The 23,105-nt window shown below is 33.0% G+C and overlaps 2 protein-coding genes, 2 non-coding genes and 2 pseudogenes across 4 annotated transcripts; 1 reads left to right on the top strand and 5 right to left on the bottom strand.

Moving 5' to 3' along the window:
* Window positions 1-167: 167 nt before the first annotated feature.
* On the bottom strand, window positions 168-3,341 carry LOC141347371 (deoxyribonuclease gamma-like). The gene is made up of 6 exons (XM_073852376.1): window positions 3,211-3,341; window positions 2,700-2,788; window positions 2,503-2,595; window positions 994-1,106; window positions 790-902; window positions 168-329 (listed from the first exon to the last, which is right to left on the bottom strand). The coding sequence occupies exons 1-6, from the start codon at window positions 3,337-3,339 to the stop codon at window positions 168-170; spliced, it is 699 nt and encodes a 232-aa protein (XP_073708477.1). The 5' UTR covers window positions 3,340-3,341.
* A 244-nt stretch (window positions 3,342-3,585) lies between these two features.
* On the bottom strand, window positions 3,586-3,667 carry trnas-uga (transfer RNA serine (anticodon UGA)). The gene has a single exon. It is a non-coding gene; the product is annotated as a tRNA-Ser (tRNA).
* Window positions 3,632-5,969, bottom strand: LOC141347534 (deoxyribonuclease gamma-like; annotated as a pseudogene).
* A 227-nt stretch (window positions 5,970-6,196) lies between these two features.
* trnas-uga (transfer RNA serine (anticodon UGA)) lies at window positions 6,197-6,278 on the bottom strand. Its single transcript has one exon. It is a non-coding gene; the product is annotated as a tRNA-Ser (tRNA).
* A 683-nt stretch (window positions 6,279-6,961) lies between these two features.
* Window positions 6,962-21,779, top strand: abhd6a (abhydrolase domain containing 6, acylglycerol lipase a). The gene is made up of 9 exons (XM_073851743.1): window positions 6,962-7,169; window positions 7,623-7,742; window positions 11,852-12,008; window positions 13,216-13,329; window positions 15,731-15,863; window positions 17,433-17,593; window positions 17,688-17,742; window positions 17,825-17,925; window positions 20,238-21,779. The coding sequence occupies exons 2-9, from the start codon at window positions 7,624-7,626 to the stop codon at window positions 20,418-20,420; spliced, it is 1,023 nt and encodes a 340-aa protein (XP_073707844.1). The 5' UTR covers window positions 6,962-7,169; window position 7,623; the 3' UTR covers window positions 20,421-21,779.
* Window positions 21,780-21,918: 139 nt separating this feature from the next.
* Window positions 21,919-23,105, bottom strand: part of LOC141347533 (transcription factor HES-5-like) — a 2,664-nt pseudogene continuing 1,477 nt past the window's right edge.

Genomic DNA, 23,105 nt, shown 5'->3' with positions numbered 1-23,105 from the left:
TACTTAACAGCTTTCAGCACACTTTCTACCAAGGCTATAAACACCCAGGGAAAGCATAAACTGTAAAAATGTGTGCCTTCTTGAATGCAATGTAAGTAGCTTTGGATAAAAGCGTCTGCTAAATCCATAAAGTAACCCGACCCTTATCCAAAAACAAAACAATCTGCCTACCTGTCATAAGCACATTTGGTGGATGTCTTCACTGACGTGTCCAGCTTGTCACCCGTCAGCCACACAAACGCAGTTTCAGAGCGCAGACGGATGTTCACCCACTGCCTCTTTGGAACATAACCGCAGGCTGCATTGAAATCCCCCATGATGATGAAGTTCTGACAAAATCAGACAAAATGAAAACCGATTGAGGAAACACTTTGAGGGTGAAACCAAGAAAAAAATTGTTTGGCAGGTGTGGGTAGTATACTTATAGATTACTATTCTAATATACAGTACAGGATTGTTGTTTTTACTGTTGAGGCAGTAATTTTTTTATACATCATTAATGGAAGGTTTTATCTGAATCATTTTATTGGTTTAAATAGTGTTTATGTAATGTTTTTTTTTATGTTACTCCTCGTTTAAGAACGTTCAGTAAACATTCAAAAGTAACATTCTCAAAATGTTTCCAAAATGATCAAATAGAATGTTCCTTTAACATTCGAATACACAAATTAAAAAAAAAAAAAAAAATTGACATTCTGAAATAATGTTTCTATCACTAAAGTGAACGTTATCAAAATGTTCTTTAAACATGTTTTTGTTAGCTGAGAATCTGGCTTGGAAAACACTTACGTCTGATTGCCACAGCTGTGAAATGTTCTGGTAAACGTCGTACAGCTCATCGATTTCTTTCACAGCTGCTTCTGGAGCTGTGTGAATAGGAATCATGACGAAATCCTTGATTTCTGATGTAAGAGAGACAATAAACACGCTTGTCATCATTTCATAATTTTTATGGAGGTAAGGAGTTCATCTTCCAAACTGTAATTTTCTCACCAGTTTTTGGAGACGAAAACCACACGACAAACGGTTCTCGAGCAAAAGCATCTTCATCTCCGGTTTGAGTGTCTGGATACTGATAGACGGATTTCACAGACAGCATCTTCTGCCTGATATGATCAGAAATAAATTATTACTGTAACCTGATTTTATTTCGACATCGCTTGTAATGTTTTAAAAGCATGGTATAGTAATGAGCTTTTTGAAACTCTGAATTAGTTAAACCACTGCATCGCAAAATGATTCACTGTGTCAAAGCACTCCTAGCGAATCACGAATCGAGATGGGGGTTTCCCGAATCATTTGATTCAGATCGGGACTTTGGTGGGGGTTCGCAAATCATTTGATTTAGATCGGAACTTCGGGAGGGGTTTGCGAATCAATTGATTCATATCAGAACTTCGGTGGGGGTTTGCGAATCATTTTATTCAGATCGGAACTTCAGGAGGGGTTCGCAAATTAATTGATTTAGATCGGAACTTCGGTCGGGGTTCGCAAATCAATTGATTCATATCAGAACTTTGGTGGGGGTTTGTGAATCATTTGATTCAGATCGGAACTTCGGGAGGGGTTCGCAAATCAATTGATTTAGATTGGAACTTCGGTTAGGGTTCGCAAATCAATTGATTCATATCAGAACTTTGGTGGGGGTTTGCGAATCAATTGATTCATATCAGAACTTCGGTGGGGGTTTGCGAATCATTTGATTCAGATCGGAACTTCGGGAGGGGTTTGCGAATCAATTGATTCATATCAGAACTTCGGTGGGGGTTTGCAAATCATTTGATTCATATCAGAACTTCGGTGGGGGTTTGCGAATCATTTGATTCAGATCGGAACTTCGGGAGGGGTTCGCAAATCAATTGATTCATATCAGAACTTTGGTGGGGGTTTGCGAATCAATTGATTCATATCAGAACTTCGGTGGGGGTTTGCGAATCATTTGATTCAGATCGGAACTTCGGGAGGGGTTCGCAAATTAATTGATTTAGATCGGAACTTCGGTTAGGGTTCGCAAATCAATTGATTCATATCAGAACTTTGGTGGGGGTTTGCGAATCATTTGATTCAGATCGGAACTTCGGGAGGGGTTTGCGAATCAATTGATTCATATCAGAACTTCGGTGGGGGTTTGCGAATCATTTGATTCATATCAGAACTTCGGTGGGGGTTTGCGAATCATTTGATTCAGATCGGAACTTCGGTGGGGGCTCGCGAATCAATTTATTCATATCAGAACTTCGGTGGGGGTTCGCGAATCAATTGATTCATATCGGAACTTCGGTGGGGGTTTGCGAATCATTTGATTCAGATCGGAACTTCAGTGGGGGTTCGCGAATCAATTGATTCAGATCGGAACTTCGGTGGGGGTTCGCGAATCAATTGATTCATATCAGAACTTCGGTGGGGGTTCGCGAATCATTTGATTCAGATCGGGAGCTAAATATGAACCTGTTTTTGCATATAAAATTAATGATTTATTCTTTGTTAATAAATTACACATACCTGTAAATGAACGCATACTGCTCCTTATATGATTTTCTCCCGAGTCTCTTACTAATGACAAAGCTAAATTCATTTGCTCGTGTCCTCGACCTGCTGTGGAGACATTTTCCAAAAATGTAATGTCATTTTAGGCTATATTCCTTAAGACTAGTTCGTTTTATGTTGGATATCTCATAATAAATGTCTGATGTTTTTACCTGTTCAGGTGAGTCATGAGTTGATCAAATGCTTTTCCTTTTGCGTCTTTGATCTCCAGGATGAGCATGAGGTCACAGCGACTGATGCTCTGCAGTGTGACAATGTGAAATAAATTCCCCACTACATGTTTATGCCAAGAAAATTACAATATCATCATCTAGTCACCAAAATCAGAACATTTCGTAGATTGGGAGGAGCAGTCAGAACAATTAGATGACAAAATGTCTTGTTCCTCTTGACACACTAGATACAATGCAGCTGCTAGACTCACTTTAACATACAATGATGTTTAGTAACATTATTATTATTAACATTTTCTGCTTTTAAAGAGCAAGTCAGTGCATTGGTGAGTGTTTTTCCATAAAACCATATTTGGTTCATTATGCATTCAATATGAATAAAACACAACAGAATTTAAAGCATGAAATATACATTCAAAATAGCATCTAAACGTTTTTAATTTTGCATTAATTATTAAATAACATGCTAAACTAAATATTAAAAGCTCACCTCCACTATAATGTCACTCACATCTGGTTTCGAGATCTTACTCTGTCCGAATGACTTTATATTAAAGGAGCAGATTTTGAGAGCCGTGGCTCCTCCAAGGCTCAGCAGCAGGATCAGAGCGCTCAGCATCACTGTCATCTGGAATAAGAGGTAAATCTGTCAACTTCCTTCAATTATACTGTAACCAAACACTTCCTGAGTTTATCTGATGGCCACATCTGTTTTATGCTTTCTGGGGCAATGATGTGAGAGTTAATTCCTGTTTTCAGATATATTTAAAGATCAGGTAGATCACTTCCTCAAATCAGCCTTTACATAAATCCAACCTCATAATTTATTTCTAAACATCCTGCTCTGACTAAAGATTTGACCCGTCGCTGCGAGCAGGGTTCGAACCTGCGCGGGGAGACCCCATTGGATTTCAAGTCCAACGCCTTAACCACTCGGCCATCGCAGCTGTACGTAAAGTGCCGTCAGGTACGGTCCTTAAAGGGACAGCGACCATAAATAAACACGTTTGATTTTACAGAAACACATCCTGTTAGTGTTTTTTTTAATGTTACTCACTTACTCCTTGTTTTAGAACGTTCAGTAAACATTCAAAAGTAACATTCTCATATTGTTTCCAAAATGATAAAATTTGGAATGTTTGGATAACATTCTGAAATAATGATAATAATTGCCACAGCTGTGAAATGTTCTGGTAAACGTCGTACAGGTAATCGATTTCTTTCACAGCCGAATAGGAATAATGACGAAATCCTTGATCTCTGTTGTAAGAGAGACAATAAACACACTTGTCATCATTTCATAATTTTTATGGAGGCAAGGAGTTCATCTTCCAAACTGCAATTTTCTCACCAGTTTTTGGAGACGAAAACCACACGACAAACGTTTCTCGAGCAAAAGCATCTTCATCTCCGCTTTGAGTGTCTGGATACTGATAAACGGATTTCACAGACAGCATCTTCTGCCTGATATGATCAGAAATAAATTATTACTGTAACCTGATTTTATTTCGACATTGCTTGTAATGTTTTAAAAGCATGGTATAGTAATGAGCTTTTTGAAACTCTGAATTAGTTAAACCACTGAGTCGCAAAATGATTCACTGTGTCAAAGCACTCCTAGCGAATCGCGGTGGGGGTTCGCGAATCATTTGATTCAGATCGGGACTTCGGTGGAGGTTTGTGAATCATTTGATTCAGATCGGGACTTTAGTTGGGTTTCGCAAATCATTTGATTCAGATCGGGACTTTAGTGGGGTTTCGCAAATTATTTGATTCAGATCGGGACTTTAGTGGGGTTTCGCAAATCATTTGATTCAGATCGGGACTTTAGTAGGGTTTCGCGAATTATTTGATTCAGATCGGGACTTTAGTGGGGTTTCGCAAATCATTTGATTCAGATCGGGACTTCGGTGGAGGTTTGTGAATTATTTGATTCAGATCGGGACTTTAGTGGGGTTTCGCGAATCATTTGATTCAGATCGGGACTTTAGTAGGGTTTTGCAAATTATTTGATTCAGATCAGAACTTAGGCGAATCAATTGATTCAGATCGGAACTGCAGTGGGGATTCACAAATCATTTGATTCAGATCAGAATTTAGGATTGGAACTTAGGCAAATCAATGGATTCAGATCGGAATTTCGGTGGGGGTTCGCAAATCAATTGATTCAGATTGGAACTTAGGCGAATCATTTGATTCAGATTGGAACTTCGGTGGGGGTTTATGAATCATTTGATTCAGATCGGAACTTCACAGCGGGTATGCAAATTAAATGATTCAGATCGGAACTTCGGTGGGGGTTCGTGAATCATTTGATTCAGATCGGGAGCTAAATATGAACCTGTTTTTGCATACTGATATAACATTAATAATGATTTAATCTTTGTTAATAAATTACACATACCTGTAAATGAACGCATACTGCTCCTTATATGATTTTCTCTCAAGTCTTTTACTAATGACAGAGCTAAATTCTTTTGCTTGTGTCCTCGACCTGCTGTTGAGACATTTTCCAAAAATTTTATATTTTCCTGTCATTTTAGCCAATTTTCCTTAAGACTAATTCATTTTATGTTGGTTATCTCATAATAAATGTCTGAATGTCTGATGTTTTTACCTGTTCAGGTGAGTCACGAGTTGATCAAACGCTTTTCCTTTTGCGTCTTTGATCTCCAGGATGAGCATGAGGTCACAGCGACTGATGCTCTGCAGTGTGACAATGTGAAATTAATTCCACAATATGTGTTTATGCCAAGAAAATTACAATATCATCATCTAGTCACCAAAATCAGAACATTTTGTAGATTGGGAGGAGCAGTCAGAACAATTAGATGACAAAATGTCTTGTTCCTCTTGACACACTAGATACAATGCAGCTGCTGGACTCACTACAGTTTAGTAACATTATTATTGACATTTTCTGCTTTTAATGAGCAAGTCAGTGCATTAGTGAGTGTTTTTCCATAAAACCATATTTGGTTCATTATGCATTCAAATATGAATAAAACACAACAGAATTTAAAGCATGAAATATACATTCAAAGTAGCATCTAAGCATTTTTAATTTGGCATTAATTATTAAATAGCATGCAAAACTAAACATTAAAAGCTCACCTCCACTATAATGTCCCTCACATCTGGTTTGGAGATCTTACTCTGTCCGAATGACTTTATATTAAAGGAGTAGATTTTGAGAGCCGTGGCTCCTCCAAGGTTCAGCAGCAGGATCAGAGCGCTCATCACTGTCATCTGGAATAAGAGGTAAATCTGTCAACTTCCTTCAATTATACTGTAACCAAACACTTGCTGAGTTTATCTGATGGCCACATCTGTTTTATGCATTTTCAGGCAATGATGTAGGAGCTGATTGCTGTTTTCAGATGCATTTAAAGTGTCCTTCCTCAAATCAGCTTTTACATAAATCCAGCCTTATAGTATTTCTATAAGATCCTGCTTTGACTAAAGATTTGATCCATCGCTGCGAGCAGGGTTCGAACCTGCGCGGGGAGACCCCATTGGATTTCAAGTCCAACGCCTTAACCACTCGGCCATCGCAGCTGTACATACAGTGCCGTCAGGTACGCTTCTTAAAGGAATAGCGACCATGAATAAACTCGTCTGATGATGGTGCACAAACACATCCTGTATTTGACAACTTCCTATTTTTTTCTTGAACTCGAAATTCCCGTGTCGTTTCCGTTGTGAAACCAGAGATTACATCAGAAGTTAATTTAATTTGATTCCAAATAATTTCCAAGGCGTATTCCCCTTTAAATAAGATCGTCTCCCATGATGTGTTTTTTTTTAAATATAGGTTTTAAAACATTTCGCCATTTTAACTTCTCACTGTGTTGTTTTCAAATCAGCGGTGATTAAATGTAATCAGTATAATTACTCGAGTGAAAAATCTTGTCTAGAGTGCTTTTCTAAAATGTTTGTGTCAGGTGATAGATGTTACATTTCTCAACGATAATCACGATGAGCCAATCACAGCCGTTTGTGGTTATCGACTACGCGATTTTTTTGCTAATTTCTTATTAGTGACCGTTTTTTATTTTTATGCGAGACATATAACTGTTTAAATTCATTTAATTAATAAATCTGTCCAATAGGCAAGACGTTATACTAAATCTAAATGCTCTTCAGTGCTGGATTTACTATGTGAGGCGCCATCTACCGGACGTTTGTTTTCCTGACACAGCGACATTAGCCGCCCAGTGGCTTCATTTTGATGTCATCTGTGCACCTGACAGATGTTCGCCAGCAATTCCTATCGACAGAACATTATTTATCATCTCTCTTCCCCTTTAAATCGAGCGAACTTCCCTGTTCTGGGAGCGCGCAGCAGTGAACGCGCTTCTGGCGTGCAGCTCGGCAGATGAAAAGGTGACATGACTGTGCTTTGATCGGTGTTCACGGTACAGTCATACATTCTACGGACATTTAAAGGTATGCGAACTAATAACGGATAAATATATATATATATATAAAAGAAAAACCGCATATAAGCTAGCAAAAACCGCATTTGATTGCGTATGCAAGCTCTTATATTTGATCACATGACAGAATAGAATGACAGACCTGATGTGTTACAATGTAACATCAACTTATCAATTCAACATTATGTGCTCGCGACAATGTATCAATGTAACAAGTGTATTAATTAATGCTTCCTTGTAGTAAAAATGAAAGTGTATCACGTGTTCTAAATACGGAATATTGTTTTGTTTACATATACGTCCTTTTGTTTCTTTTAAATCATTTGTGTAGAAATATTGAGGGCAAATATCTAGATTATATATTTATATTATAATTTAATGTTATGTAATATTGTATTACATTTATATAACACATGCAAAAAAGCAGCCTTATGTGACATTTCTCTGCTGTGTTGTTTAACAGGATGGATTTAGACGTGCTGAACATGTTCATCATTGCTGGAGGGACGCTGGCGATCCCCATCCTGGCTTTTGTAGCCTCGTTCCTGCTCTGGCCTGCGGCTCTCATTAAGGTTTATCACTGGTAAGTGCTCTCTAGATGCGTAAATTGAATTTACCGTGTCCTCAGAGTTCACTGGAGCTCATTTGTCCAAGTAAAAACATGTGCGGATGACCGGGATTGCTCAGTTCAGACACTCTGGGGAGTCGTTTCAGCATTTCGAAACACTTTCAACACTTTGAAAACCTTATCGATGCAATCAGTGACAGTTATACAAACCACAGGGTCCAAAACCACAAGATAAAGATAAAATGTGCCATCAGTGGCAGCAAAACGCATCAAATATGTGCAAAAAAACCACCACTATAATGCAACAGTTGTTGCCAGAGTCTTAATATGTGTTTTTTGCACAGCAAAACATATTTTCTTATTTAGTATTTTTGTCTAATTTAGTACAAATGAATGTTATTTTAGTATCACTCAACAGACCTAGGTGGTTTTTATCAATATTATTTTTTATATATATATTTTTGTTAAAGTATTAGTAATATAATTTTGTTTTTAGGTTTTTAAAAAATATGTCTATAGTTTTTAAAAATAAATTGTATTTTAATTTTAGTTATTTTTGTACATTAAAATTAAATTACATTTTAATTTTATTTAATTTTATTAATTTGAGAAATGTTGCCTTGGCAACTAGATGGGAATAAGTTTAAGGTTTTTAAATATTTAGTTTCAGTTCATGTATATTTTATTTAAATTTACTTTATAGTTTTAGTGTATTATTATTAACTTTATTAATAAACTTAGTTTTTTTTTACTTTTTAGCTGAACAAATAAAATTTTACTTCAATTAATGTTTACTTTATTTAAAATAACAATTTTTTATAGTTGTAGTTGACTTAACTATAATAATCTTTATAAAATATTTAATATTTTGAACTAGTTTTTAGTTTTATGTTTTCCACTCTCATTTAATTTTTCTTAAAACTTTAGTAATTTAGTTTTCAGTTTTTGTCATTTATTTATTTGTTTATTTTCAATGTCTTTATAGTTTTTATTATTTTTTTTAAAATGTTTATATTTTAAGTTTTTTGAGTAGATACATTTCAACTAAATTAAAATAAGAAAAGTTGCCTTGGCATCTAGCGGAAAATGTTTTAGTTTAACTATAATGATCTTTGTAAAATATTTAATATTTTGAAATAGATTTTATTCATATGTTTATTTTTTGTTATAGTTTATTTTTTATTATCGCGTAAACAGATTTCTTTTCTTGTTTTAAACAAACATACTCATTTAATTTTGATACATTATTCAGAAAACAACACTTAATATCTTGAAACTAATTTTGCTTCTCAAGTAAATCTTTCTTGATTTAAGTTTAGATATTTGTATTTGAAAAGACAAAATCAAAATGCAACATAAGAAAAAATCTAAGAAGTAAGAAAATCTTTTTTTGCAATATGTGAGTGGTTTCTAGCTAATCTCTCAGGCTTCATCACTGCTTTCTCAAGTTTGTATTATTTAAGACATCTCTTATCTGATGACAGTGATAAAGGCGGGCTGCTTAACCGTCCTTCACTAAACTGGGTGAAGGGTTAGTCGTTGCACAGAGCTCACGATCTAAGTTGCTATTCAAATCAACAGCATGCTATTAATTCCAGTACCTTTAGTTTTGAATAATGCACAAACTTTCTATGCATTTAAGAAGTGAAATGTGTGTGCATGCATTGGCTGGGTACATGCAGTGCTGCTTTAGTTGCTGATGTCAGTCGAATCTTACGCAAGCTGCCCAGTAGACTTTGGTTCTTGTAATATCTGGGAGGCAAACTTTGCTCTACATGACGAGACAGTCATCAGAACCGCTGTTTGCCTCTGGGCCGAACAGAATGACTGATTCCTTCAGTGTCACTTCTGGATTATTTATGAACGCATGCAAGTGTTTCATTACACTCTTTGCCAAGTCAAGCATCACTATTGTTGTTAAAATACATGTTTAGTGCATTTCAGTTTAAGACATGAATTATTAGGAGTAGCTTAAAGCTTTCCCCCAGAAATGAAAATTATCTGAAAAATCCAAGATGTAAATGAGTTTGTTTCTTCAACAGATTAGGGGAAATGTAACTTGGCAACTGGCTGAATTTTATTTTATATGTTTGCTTTATTTAAAAATAAATAAATAAATAAATAAAAAATATAATATAAATCTATATATATATATATATATATATATATATTATAGAAACTATTATATTCTTTGTAAAATATTCAATATTTTACTATTTTTTAGTTTTATATTTTCCATTCAATGTAATTTTTATTATTTTTTTTAGTGTCTATATAGTCTATATATTAATTTTAATTATGTTTATATTTTAAGTTATTTTAGTACATCAAGTTAAACTAAATTAAAATAAGAAATGTTATAGTTTACATTTAATATTTTGAACTATTTTTTATTTTTATGTTTTCCATTCTCATTTTAATTTTTGTTAAAACTTTAGTAATTTAGTTTTTTTAGTATTTTTTTTTTGTCTATACAGTTTTTATTAATTTTTAGTATGTTTATATTTTAAGATTTTTTAGTACATCAAGTTAACTAAATTAAAAAGGTTTTTCATATTTTATTTTATTTCAGTTAATGTTTATTTTATTTTTAGATATTTTTTTTTTACTTTATTGAACTATAATAATCCTAGTAAAAAAATATGGATATTTAGTTTTATATTTCCATTCTTATTTTAATTTTTGTTCAAATGTAATTTTTATTATTTTTTTAGTGTCTATATAGTCTATATATTATATATTTTAATTATGTTTATATTTTAAGTTATTTTAGTACATCAAGTTAAACTAAATTAAAATAAGAAATGTTATAGTTTACATTTAATATTTTAAACTATTTTTTATTTTTATGTTTTCCATTCTCATTTTAATTTTTGTTAAAACTTTAGTAATTTAGTTTTTGTAGTATTTTTTTTTGTCTATACAGTTTTTATTAATTTTTAGTATGTTTATATTTTAAGATTTTTTAGTACATCAAGTTAACTAAATTAAAAAGGTTTTTCATATTTTATTTTATTTCAGTTAATGTTTATTTTATTTTTAGATATTTTTTTTTACTTTATTGAACTATAATAATCCTAGTAAAAAAATATGGATATTTAGTTTTATATTTCCATTCTTATTTTAATTTTTGTTCAAATGTAATTTTTATTAGTTTTTTTAGTGTCTATATAGTCTTTATTAATTTTAATTATGTTTATATTTTAAGTTATTTTAGTACATCAAGTTAAACTAAATTAAAATAAGAAATGTTTTAGTTTATTTAACTGTAATAATCTTTGTAAAATGTTAGTAATTTAGTTTAGTTTAGTTTGTGTTTTGTCATTTTTATTAGTTTTTTTAAATGTCTATATAGTTTTTGATAATATTTAGTATGTTTATATTTTAGGTTTTGTAACTTGTAATCAAGTTAAACTAAATTACAATTAGAAATGTTGCCTTGGCAATTAGCAGAAAAAGTTTTTTCGTATTTTATTTTTTAAATGTTTATTTTTAGATAACATTTGTTTTGTTTTACTTTATTACTATAATAACTATAAAAACTATAATAATCCTAGTAAAAAACAATATTTTGAATTACTTTTTAGTTTTGTTAATTTTCATTTTAGTCAAAACTTAATTTTTTCTGTCTGTGTAGTTTGTGTTAACTTTTTAAATACAATGTTTACTGCATTTCACCTCAATGCATGAATTATTAGGAGTAACTTAAAGGAACAGTTCACCCAAAAATGAAAGTTAGCTGAAAAACTACTCACCCTGAGGCCATCCAAGATGTTAACGAGTTTGTTTCTTCAACAGATTTGGAGAAATGCAGCATCACTTGCTCACCAATGGATGTGAATGGGTACCGTCAGTATGGGAGTCCAAACAGCTGATAAAAACATCATAATATAGTGTTGTGGATTACTGTGATGTTTTTATCAGCTGTTTGGACTCTCATTCTGATGGCACCCATTCACATCCATTGGTGAGCAAGTGATGTTATGTGATGCTGCATTTCTCCAAATCTGCTGAAGAAACAAACTCTACATCTTGGATGCATCTCATGCTTAGAGCAAAGCATTGACTTTATTTTAGAAGACCTTAATTTTCATTTTCAAGTCTTTTTGGTGATTTATTCGCAGGTATTGGCGCAGAAGGCTGGGAATGCAGGTGGATTATGCTGAATATGAAGGATATCGCTTTTGTTACTCTCACAGGGGGACTCCAGGCACCCGTCCTTCCGTCCTCATGTTACACGGCTTCTCTGCACACAAAGACATGTGGCTCGGTGTGGTTAAGGCAAGAAACCACAGCGGAACATTTGCTTAATCGTTCAATTCACTTAAGCAACAACAAATGTTATTTTTGGTGTTTTAAAGGTCACAGATATAACATAGTTTAAGCGTTGCTGAAAATAATCAACTGAGATGCTCATTTTCCACAAGTTCATATTATTCTTTAGGGTCTTAATGAAAAGTCTATAATATACTTTGGTTAAAAATTCTCAATAGTAGTGTAAAAAAAAACACCCCTTTACCTCGTCAAAATCAGCTCTGCAAAATATCAGATCATTTTATGGCATGGTCCCTTTAAATGCAAACGAGCTCTGCTCGCCCCGCCCCTCTCTGCTGAAGGATTACGAGCTGTAATGTTTACTTTAGCTGCATTTAGCCGTGTTTATCGGTGAAACTTGCCAACAAGCATATTAAGAAAGGCCATTTGCAACGATGCATAAAAAACCCTTATACTCACTTCTGCTGTGGGTGAAGCTGCATCACAAATGATTCACACAAACATAGATGCATATGTAGATCGGGATCTGCTCTTTCCTTTTAAAAACAAAAGTAACGTTGTCCTCTGCCTCTTAAGCGGCTCAGATGTCGGGAGTAAATGATTACTGCTATGTTCATTATTACATCCAACAACAGAACACCTCAATCGCTCAATTAGAGTCTTCCCCTGCACCTGAGTCACACAAGAGTCGGACTCCGATCGCCATTTGACTGGTAGTGAAATATGATGTCAGGTTTCAGCTCGGTGAGGGCGGGGCTAAGGTAAGGCACTAATGTCAATCAACTGTGTGTCGTCACACCGACAAGAAGCTGAGAATGACCTGATTTTAAAAAAGGGGATATTACTTTTAAAGATGAAAAAAAAAATACCACTGGGTGGATTTTTATCATTGTAGGATGGTTGTGTACACAAACTGCCAACGCACATTAATGTTCAAACAACATGCCAAAGTGAGTTTTGCATCCGATGACCCCTTTAAATTATTGAAAGTTTGATAAGTGAGATCTTTGATTGCATTATTCCAGAATCTGTATGAACCAACAAACCATCTGAGGCCTAAAGTGCAGTTGTGGTTTCAAAAGCTGTCAGAAAGTGTTAAATGAAACGGTTTGATTGACATCTAAAGCCAAGAGCATCTTTGTTCTTAATATATGTATCAGATCATGAAGTGAAAAGATAGTTTGACTAATTGTGCATTATTTTGCTTTTGTAGTTTCTTCCTAAAAATGTGCACTTGGTGTGTGTTGACATGCCGGGACATGAGGGTACGACACGCACCAGCGCTGTTGATTACTCCATTGAGGGCCAAGTCAAACGGATAAACCAGGTGGGGAAAAATAAATAAATAAATATATATATATATATATATATATATATATATATATTATTTTTTTTATTTTTTTAGATATAAGATTTTTAAAAATTTTTTTTTTAAATAAGTCTCTTCTGCTTACCAACCAAAAAACAGTAAAATTTTGAAATATTTGTACTATTTAAAATAGCTGTTTTCTATTTGAATAAATTTTAAAATGTATTTTATTCCAGTGATCAAAGCTGAATTTTCAGCATCATTACTCCAGTCTTCAGTGTCACATGATCCTTCAAAAAAATCATTCTAATATGCTGATTTGCAGTTCAAGAAACATTTTATATTTATTATTGGTATTTTCAATATTTAAAACAGTTGAGTAAATTTTTTCAGGATTCTTTGATGAATAGAAAGATCCAAAGATCAGCCTTTATCTGATATAAAAAGTTTTTTGTTAACATAATACACTATACCATTTAAAAGCCAGTATTATTCATTTTTATTTTTATTTTTTGAGCGGGAGAGAAATTATAGAAATTAATACTTTTATTTTGTAAGTATGCTTTCTTTAAATTGATCAAAAGTGATGATAAAGACATTTATAAGGTTTCAAAACATTTCTGTTTTAGATAAATGCTGTTCTTCTGAACTTTCTATTCATCAAAGAAACCTGAAAAAATTCTACTCAGCTGTTTTCAACATCATAGTAATAATAAATGTTTTTCGAGCAGCAAATCAGAATATTACAATGATTTCTGAAGGATCATGTGACTGGAGTAATAACGCTAAAAATTCAGCTTTGAAATCACAGGAATAAATTACATTTTAAAACACATTCAAATAGAAAACAGTTATTTTAAATAGTAAAAATATTTCAAAATGTTACAGTTTTTGCTCTACTTTGAATCAAATAAATGCAGGCTTGGTGAGCAGAAGAGGTTTTAAAAAACATTATCAATCTTACTGTTCAAAAACTTTTGACTGGTAGGTTTAGTTTTAATGTTAATAAATTAATAAATATAAGAAGTATCAACAGTGATTTCATTGAATTTTTAAATATTTTTAACTCATGCAGAGTAGATCAAGCAAAACTTCCTGTTTTTTAAAATCTGTCACTTCGGTTCATGTAATTTAACTTGATGAACTCCCAGCCACTGACCCAGTTTTTCTATTTGGCTAAACCTCACAAGGCATGCAGACTAATGCGTTTCTCTTGATGACACAGTGGATTTATTAGGCTTACATGTTGAGATCTTTCTGAAGCATCTCGAGATCAGTCAAAAGCCCTTGTGACTTCATTTTCTCTGTTCTCGACCCAAAGCTAATCAGCTTTCCTTGAAAAGCACAGGCTTGTGCTTAAAATAGATGGCTTTCTTCAAACGGGGGGCACTTGACTCTGTTTCCCTGCCTGCATGTCAGGTTGGTTTTGCCTTATTTAAGGCTGTCTGTCATTTAAAGCAACTTCTGCTAAACGCTGATTTGCACAGACTTGCGCTGTTTGTGCTGAAAGAGGCATTTTCAGGAGGCTGAGAGAGATGAATCTTCTTGTTTTAATCTGCATCCATCAAAACAAGAAGATTCATCTCGGCATGTTCTTCATGTTTGAAGCTGTCAGAAGTCTCTTCTGCTCACCAAGCCTGCATTTATTTGATCCAAAGTTGAAATATTTGTACTATTTAAAATAGCTGTTTTCTTTTTAAATATATTTTAAAATGTAATTTATTCCTGTGATTTCAAAGCTGAATTTTTAGCATCATTACTCCAGTCACATGATCCTTCAGAAATCATTTTAATACTCAGATTTGCTGCTCCAAAAAAAACATTTATTATTATTATTATGTTGAAAACCGCTGAGTAGAATTTTTTCAGGTTTCTTTGATTAATAGAAAGCTCAGAAGAACATGCCGAGATGAATCTTCTTGTTTTGATAGATGCAGATTAAAAATAGCTCGCTTTTGTCTCTGGAGCACATTAGGATCTCTTACTTATGCAACAATTTACAGTTGAACTATACCCTGATCAGGTGCAAAGTCACTTGAAATTTTTCTGTTTTCTTGCTGATGTTTTCTTTTTAAAATAAGCTTTTAAGCTGTTTATTAATAATATTAACATTAATATACCATTAATAATATTACTAACATTATTTAGACATCATTCATGGAATGTTCAGTTCAGTTTAAATGTTTTTAAAATGTTACTTTTTTTAGAATGTTCAGAGAACATTCAAAAGTAACATTTCCATAGTGTTCGAAAAATGATACAATGGAATGTTCCTTTAACCCAAAAAGAAACATTTAAAAAACTGGACATTTTGAATGTTCAGAGAACATCAAAAATAACGTTTTTGTAACCTTATCAGAACATATTATTCTTAGCTTGGTAACCGATGGTCTTTTATCATGTTTTTCTCTTTGTTTAGTTTGTGAAGAGCATCGGTTTGAACAAAAAGCCTTTCCATCTGATCGGCACGTCCATGGGAGGAAACGTGGCAGGAGTTTATGCCGCCCGTCATCCATCTGATCTCTGCGCCGTCACGCTCATCTGTCCAGCAGGTCTGTTCTTGTTGTGTTTCTGACCTTATTAGCGCCTCTGCAACATCACAATCATCCTGTAATAGTTCAACAGCAACCTCTGGAGTAAATTATTGCTTTTAATTAACGGTCCAATGAAATTGATCAAATCTATATGAATATATTAAAAACAGTAGCTGATATTAAAAAAACACAACGACATTACTAAAACTAAGTGTTCTGAACTTTTAAAAAATGTGTTTAAAATATTTTCCTGCCTTATGCCTGCATTAATATCTCATGACATGTACTGTAGAAAAAAAAAATGACAAAACAGTAAAATACTGATAAAGGCTGTAAGAAGAGGTGACTTTCATAATTAAATATGATGTCAGGTGGATAAAACAATTATTTTTTTTAAGGTTAAAAGTCATAGAATAGATCATGAGACATACATACATAAAATATTTTAGAACAAAATGTATATTTTATATGATATTATAAAACTATATGACATTTAAATCCCTAAATTGTGCTTTAATTGAAGTTAAAATCTTTTTATACTATTTAACGCATTAAATGTGATGGTGTCCTTATAAAGACCTGCACATTAGCTAAAAAAATAATGTAATTTAAAATTGATTAAGCAATGCACACTGAGTTAAATCTATAAAATAATCTTTTTTTTAGTTGTTAATTATATTAATACTAGTAAACAGTGTTGTTTTAGTAGGCCTATAATTGAGATAATATTATAGTTTTTATATTTTTAATTAATAGGAATTTTTAATATATTAATAGTATTTAATAATAGTATTAATACAGTATTTTAAATTAGTTTATTTTTATATTTTTTAATTTTCAATTTTTTTTTTAAATTGTTTTTGTCTTTTTTTTTTAATTATGTATATATACTTTTTATTAATCTTAGTTTTAGTTATTTTAATAAATCAGGTTGAACTAAATGAAAATGAGAAACGTTGTTTTAAACAGTAAGATTTTTAATGTTTTTTTTTTTTTTAAATAGTCTCTTCTGCTCACCAAGCCTGCATTTATTTGATCCAAAATACAGCAAAAACAGTAAAAAATGTAAAATATTTTTACTATTTAAAATAACTGTTTTCATTTTGAATATATTTTAAAATTGAATTTATTCCTGTGATTTCAAAGCTGAATTTTTAGCATCATTTTGATTAATTTCAAGCATCCTTGCTAAATAAAAGTATTGATTACTATAATTTCTGATCTTTGGATCTTTCTATTCATCAAATGATCCTCGAGTACTCAACTGTTTTAAATATTGAAAATAATAATAATGAATGTTTCTTGAACAGAAAATCAGCATATTAAAATGATTTCTGAAAGATCATGTGACACCGAAGACTAGAGTAATGATGCTGAAAATTCAGCTTTGATCACAGAAATAAATTACATTTTGAAATATATTCAAACAGAAAACAGTTCTTTTAAATAGTAAAAATATTTCACAATATTACTGCTTTTGCTGTATTTTAGACGAAATAAATTCAGGCTTGGTGAGCAGAAGAGACTTCTTTAAAAAACCTTTGACTGGTAGTGTATATTAAAATCAGATATTTGTCTGTTTGGCAGGTATTGAGTATCCCACCGAAAGTAAGTTTGTTCAGCGTTTGCGGGAACTGGAGAAAACTCAGAACAGCGACGCTGATATCCCACTGATACCCTCAACACCAGAGGAGATGGAGGAGATGCTCAAACTCTGTTCATATGTGCGCTTTAAGATCCCTAAACAGGTGTGATTACAATATGGAGATTGATAATTGTTATGGGAGTCTGAACACTGAATTAGTTATTAATGACTCTTTTGTTCTTCCTCTGGTTTCCTAGATTCTTCAAGGACTGGTTGACGTTCGTATTCCTAACAATGACTTCTACCGCGAGTGTGAGTATCTCTAGTGCTTTTCCTACCATAGTGTCTTTAGAAATAGCAGATCTGTGTTCAATCTTATCAATATCTTTTGCAGGCTTTATGGAGCTTGTCGGAGAGAAATCCAGACACTCTTTACAGGAGAACATGCATCTCATTTCAACTCCTCTGCAAGTTATTTGGGGGAAAAACGACCAGGTACAGACACACTTTCTTAGAACTGCAAGTTTATATTGCAGTTGCAAGTTATTAATTATAAGAATTCTGAGAAAAAATGGCAGATTGCAAGTTTATATCTCACAATTCACAGAACCATGAAATTATATCTTGAAACTGTGACTTTTTCAGACCTTATTTATCACACTTGCGAGTTTGCAAATTTTTTTTTAAGAATTCGGAGGAAAAAAAAAATCACATCGCAAGTGTGTATTTCACACAATTCTTTTTTTTTTCTGCCTTTTTTTCCTCAAAACCGCAAATTTAAATCTTAATTTAAATTTTAAATCAAAATTTTGGAATTGCAAGTTATTCATTGTGAGGTTCTCAGAATTCTAAGAAAATAATTTACAATGCACAATTCACTTTTTTTTCCTCAAAAATGTTTATTTTGTGTAATTTTGCCTTTTCCTATCTTTTTTTGTTTACTTTTTTCTCAAAATGTTCTCAAAGTTAATAATTATGAGATGTAAAACTGCAAATTTATATCTCACAATTCAGATTTTTTTTCTCAGAACTGCGAGTTTGTTAATTGTAAGATTCTCAAAATTTTGAGAAAGTCAGTTTTTGTCTTACAATTCAGAATTTCAGACTTTTTTCTAAGATTTGGAATTTGAATTGCGAGTTTTTAATTGTAAGACTTTTTCCTGGCTTTTTTTCTTAGAATTGCGAGTCTTATAATTGCAAATTATTGTTTAACAATTGCTATTTTATTTTGCAATTGCAAGTTTTTAATTGTGAGATTCTCAAAATTCTTAAGAAAAAAGTCAGATTGCAAATTGTCTCATAACTGTAAGTTATTACAGTAGTCAACATTTAAAGTGGCTCAAAAAAGTTAATCACAGTTGTCCTAAAACAAGAATGGGTATTGTTTTGGTTTTAGGACAACTTTGATGAAAGGTTTTGATCCACTTCAAATGTTGACTTCTATAGTTGCAAGAATTCTAAAGAATTTTTATTTATTTTTTAAAAGTCAGATTGAGAGTTTATATCTCATAATTCACACAACTTCTCTCAAAATCATGAGTTTATATTGTGTAGAGTTATTAACTGTGAGATGTAAACTCTTTTTTTTCTCAGAATTGAGTTTATATCTTTCAATTGCAGATTATTTGTGAGAATTCAGAAAAAAAGTCATGTAGACATTCAGTCATGCTTTTTTTTCTTAAAGTTCTGAGTTTACATCTCAGAATTTTGACTTTTTCTGACTTCTTTTCTGATTTGTTTTCTCAAAATTGCAAGTTGCAAATTTTTTTAAACTAAGATTTACAGAATTCTGAGAAAATGTCAGATTGCAAGTTTACATCTTACAAATCAGACTATTTTCCTCAGAATTGCAAGTTTGTCTTGCAATTGCAAGTTTTTGTGAAATTCTCTGAATTCTAAGAGAAAAAAGGCAGATTGCAAGTTTATATTTTACAGTTCAGACTTCTTTTCTCAAAACTGCCAGCTTATATCTCAAAATTTAAAATTTTTTCCTGACTTTTTTTCTTAGAATTGCGAATTTTGAGAAAAAAAAGAAAAAAAAGTCAGATTGCAAGTTTATATCTCACAGTTCACACTTTCTTTTCCCTCAAAACTTTCAATTTATATCTTGGAATTTTTCTGACTTTTTTTTATTTATTTTTTTAATTTTTTTCCTCAAAATTGCTATTTTATTTTGCAATTGCAAGTAATTAACTGCGAGGTTCTCAGAATTCTGATAAAATCTCACAATTCACACTTTTTTTATATTGTTATATAGAGTTTATATTGTGGATTTTTTCACACAAATAAATCTTTTTTTCATCAAGATTGTACAATTTTATTAATTGCGAGATGTAAACTCAGTACTCGGATGTAAACTCAATCTGAGAAAAATGTCTGGTTGCAAATTTATATCTCACACTTTAGGTTTTTTTTCCCTCACATTTAGTTTTTAAAATCAAAAATAAAAAGAATTGTGGGTTCATAATTTGCAAGTATGCTATATAAGCTCCCAGTTCTGAGTAAAAATGTCACAATTGTGGCATAGAAACTCACAAATTACCCTTTTTCCATTTTTTATTTCATAGCGTAAAATAAGCTTCCATACAAATGTCATTGGTTATAATTATGTCTGATGCATTACAAAGCACACAGAAACTGACTTGATACTGCTGGAATTGGCCATTTGTCAATTTCGATTATAAAATTTCAAAATGTACTTTTCTTCTTCGCAAGACTGTAATCACTTATAAGGGATTTGGCTATTGAAATATGCTAAACGCGACATCATTAAAAAGACTGAATTCTGTATATTGCATATCCTGCAGGTGTTAGACGTGTCCGGGGCTTCAGTCCTGGCAAAGGCCATTCCAGGATCTCAGGTTCATCTGCTAGACAACTGTGGTCATTCAGTAGTGATGGAGCGACCGAGGAAATCAGCCCAGCTCATCGTGGACTTCATCATCGCGCAACAAAACGCAGGAATCAACAGCAACAAGAAACTATCCTAACACTAGACTTTGCATATCTTTAAGATATGGCTTTGTGGTTGGTTGAAGGTTAAGGATCTCAGTTGCTAGGTTGACCTCAAGAAAAGGTGAAGCAGAAATCTGAAAGATTTGTGCAAACGGGATTCCATATTTTACAACCTGTAAATAATCAGTAAAAAGATATTTTTGTAGTGAGCGCTCAGGGACACACAATAACCGCTGAGTTGAAAAGCACTTCAGAAGCTATGCAGATACAGATCGGTGTCCTGCAGACAGTATTGATTCCAATTCAACCTAGAATAGACCAAAACCAGGTATTTACTGTTAATATATTTCTAATTATATTTCCATGTTTGAAAAGGCCTACCTAGACAGCTTTCCTGAGCATCATAGGCACTTTTTAAGATCTAATCGAATGCCTAGAAGTGCTGTCTGATTTTAGATTTCGAGACACGGCCTGTACGTTTATCCCTTTTGTTGTTCTTTACCTTGTTGTTCAACATTTTAACATGATTTTTTTCTTCCTGTTATACTGTCGTTCTTACAGTTTTTACATTGTACATAAGACTGTCTTGATTAGAAACTTGTTAAAGGAGAAGTTCACTTCCAGAACAAAAATTTACAGATAATTAATGTCTTTCTTTCTTCAGTCGTAAAGAAATTATGTTTTTTGAGGAAAACATTTCAGGATTTTTTCTCCATATAGTGGACTTCTATGGTGCCCTCGAGTTTGAACTTCCAAAATGCAGAGGGCTCTAAACAATCCCAGCCAAGGAAGAAGGGTCTTATGTAGAGAAACGATCAGTTATTTTCTAAATAAAATTACAATTTATATACTTATTAACCTCAAATGCCCTTTGAAGCTGCATTTTAAATGCATTTTGGAAGTTCAAACTCATGGGCACCACAGAAGTCCATTTATATGAAGAGATATTTTGAAATGTTTCCCTCAAAAAACTATTTCTTTACGACTGAAGAAAGAAAGACATGATCTTGGATGACAAGGGGTGAGTACATTATCAATTTTTGCTCTGGAAGTGAACTTCACCTTTTATAATACTGTCTTTAATTGCTTATTTAGCAAATTCTTATGGTTTACATAGTTTACAGTGTTTTCATTTTGTTGTGGTAATGTATCACAACATTTTGTTTGAAAGATTATTCAAATCACACAGGAACTTAGAACAGAACATGGTTTAGATATGACTAAATATCTTTATAAAAGACATTTGCAAAAGTACATTTGCATCATATTACAGCGTGTGGCTTCATGGAAGACGGAATCACAAAGTACTTAATAGTAGAAATATTTTTCCAAGCTGAAAATTATTATTGTACCCTTTTAATCTAAAAAGAAAATAAAAACTTTTAACTTTAAAAGTTTGATTACATTTCCTTCACAGAAATATCATGAGTCATAAATTCTTCAACAAGTAATCCCAAAAATGGAACACTAATTCGTGTTTGTGATCAAATATGCTGCTGTTGCAAAAATACACAATATGTGAACTTTTGTAGCCCTGATACAGGACAATAACAGAGTTTTAAAACTTAAAATTTAAATGTCTAATATAGACGTCAGTAAATGTTTCCATCTGGAACTCCATCTTGACATGAAATCTTTATAGAAGATCGAATCATCAGAGCACTTAGCAGTGCAAATATCTCTTCCAAACTGGAACTCATCAAACACTTTTTCTCAAAAAGAGAAACTAAAAGTGTAATAGTCCACTGAGTCTAGTGTAGACATTTGTCTGAGTTTTTAAGGCTCTACCAAGGCCTCCAGATGGCACTCTTGTTGACGTTCATGGTTTTCTAGTCTGGCAGGACACTTTCCCTCCTGTTCTGCTCACATGATGTCTGCAGCTTCTGGAAGTGCTTCAGCAGTCTTCTCTGGCTCTGTGTCTTCATCTCATTTTTGGACAGGAAGTGCACAATCTCACACCTGGAGAAGCCTTGATTGACAGCATGTGAACGTTGCAGGAAGTTGAGAGTCATCTCCAGGATATCTGCTTTCTCCAGCTTGGAATCAGGCTGCTGCTTGTGGAACTCTGGAGCCAGAAGACACTTGACTGGCTTTCTGAGCTGCAAATGAAGACAGAAAACCATTAGAAAAGTGGCCTTCACTGAATGAGAAGAGCTGTGAAAGCTGCTGCAGTAATGCTGCTGTAAGTAGGATATGAACATACCTTGTTGTTGAGAGGGAGAAGCTCCTTTGAGATGATTGTAGGTGTCATGTCTGGATCTCTGTGCTGTAGATCTCTCTGTTCAGAGTGAGTCTGATTTGCACTGGCTGCAGCTCCTCTATTTATACTCCCAAATCTCCATATGAATGTGTGAGGCTTGAGCTTGTTGGAGTTTCTCACAGTCTGGAGCCAATGGAAGAGCTCAAACAGACAATGAGGGATGTGGGCCGCCACATGCTCAATGATCCTCCATCAGGGGCTCAAAGGAGCAGGTGGAGGCTGAATCTGGGAAAGTGCTGAGAGCTCATGTTCACATCAATGTCACTAAAGCACACGTTCATCATTACTGGAAACACGTGGAGTCAGTGAGCACACATACATCAATGATATCAACGTCATGGCATTCTTACGCATGTGAATTACTCTGTACTTTACCAAGTCAAGTTGTTACAGTATTATTTGGATACATGTGGATTTATTTATGTGTTTATGCATGAAGATCAACATTGCAAGTCAGATA

The sequence above is a fragment of the Garra rufa genome, chromosome 12, assembly GCF_049309525.1.
Source record: "Garra rufa chromosome 12, GarRuf1.0, whole genome shotgun sequence".
NCBI lineage: Eukaryota > Metazoa > Chordata > Actinopteri > Cypriniformes > Cyprinidae > Garra > Garra rufa.
Note: the sequence above shows the minus strand (reverse complement) of the source record. Positions and strands in the feature narration are given on the sequence as shown.

Bases quoted from the DNA above. Each gene is read 5' to 3' on its own strand.
- LOC141347371 (XM_073852376.1), bottom strand. From the start codon at position 3,339: ATGCTGAGCGCTCTGATCCTGCTGCTGAGCCTTGGAGGAGCCACGGCT. The intron at 2,596-2,699 runs GTAAAAACATCA...ATGTCTCCACAG, and splicing joins CTCATGACTCACCTGAACAG to CAGGTCGAGGACACGAGCAA. The intron at 1,107-2,502 runs GTATGTGTAATT...TGATCATATCAG, and splicing joins CAGTATGCGTTCATTTACAG to GCAGAAGATGCTGTCTGTGA.
- abhd6a (XM_073851743.1), top strand. From the start codon at position 7,624: ATGGATTTAGACGTGCTGAACATGTTCATCATTGCTGGAGGGACGCTG. The intron at 15,864-17,432 runs GTCTGTTCTTGT...TCTGTTTGGCAG, and splicing joins CACGCTCATCTGTCCAGCAG to GTATTGAGTATCCCACCGAA. The intron at 17,594-17,687 runs GTGTGATTACAA...CTGGTTTCCTAG, and splicing joins GCTTTAAGATCCCTAAACAG to ATTCTTCAAGGACTGGTTGA.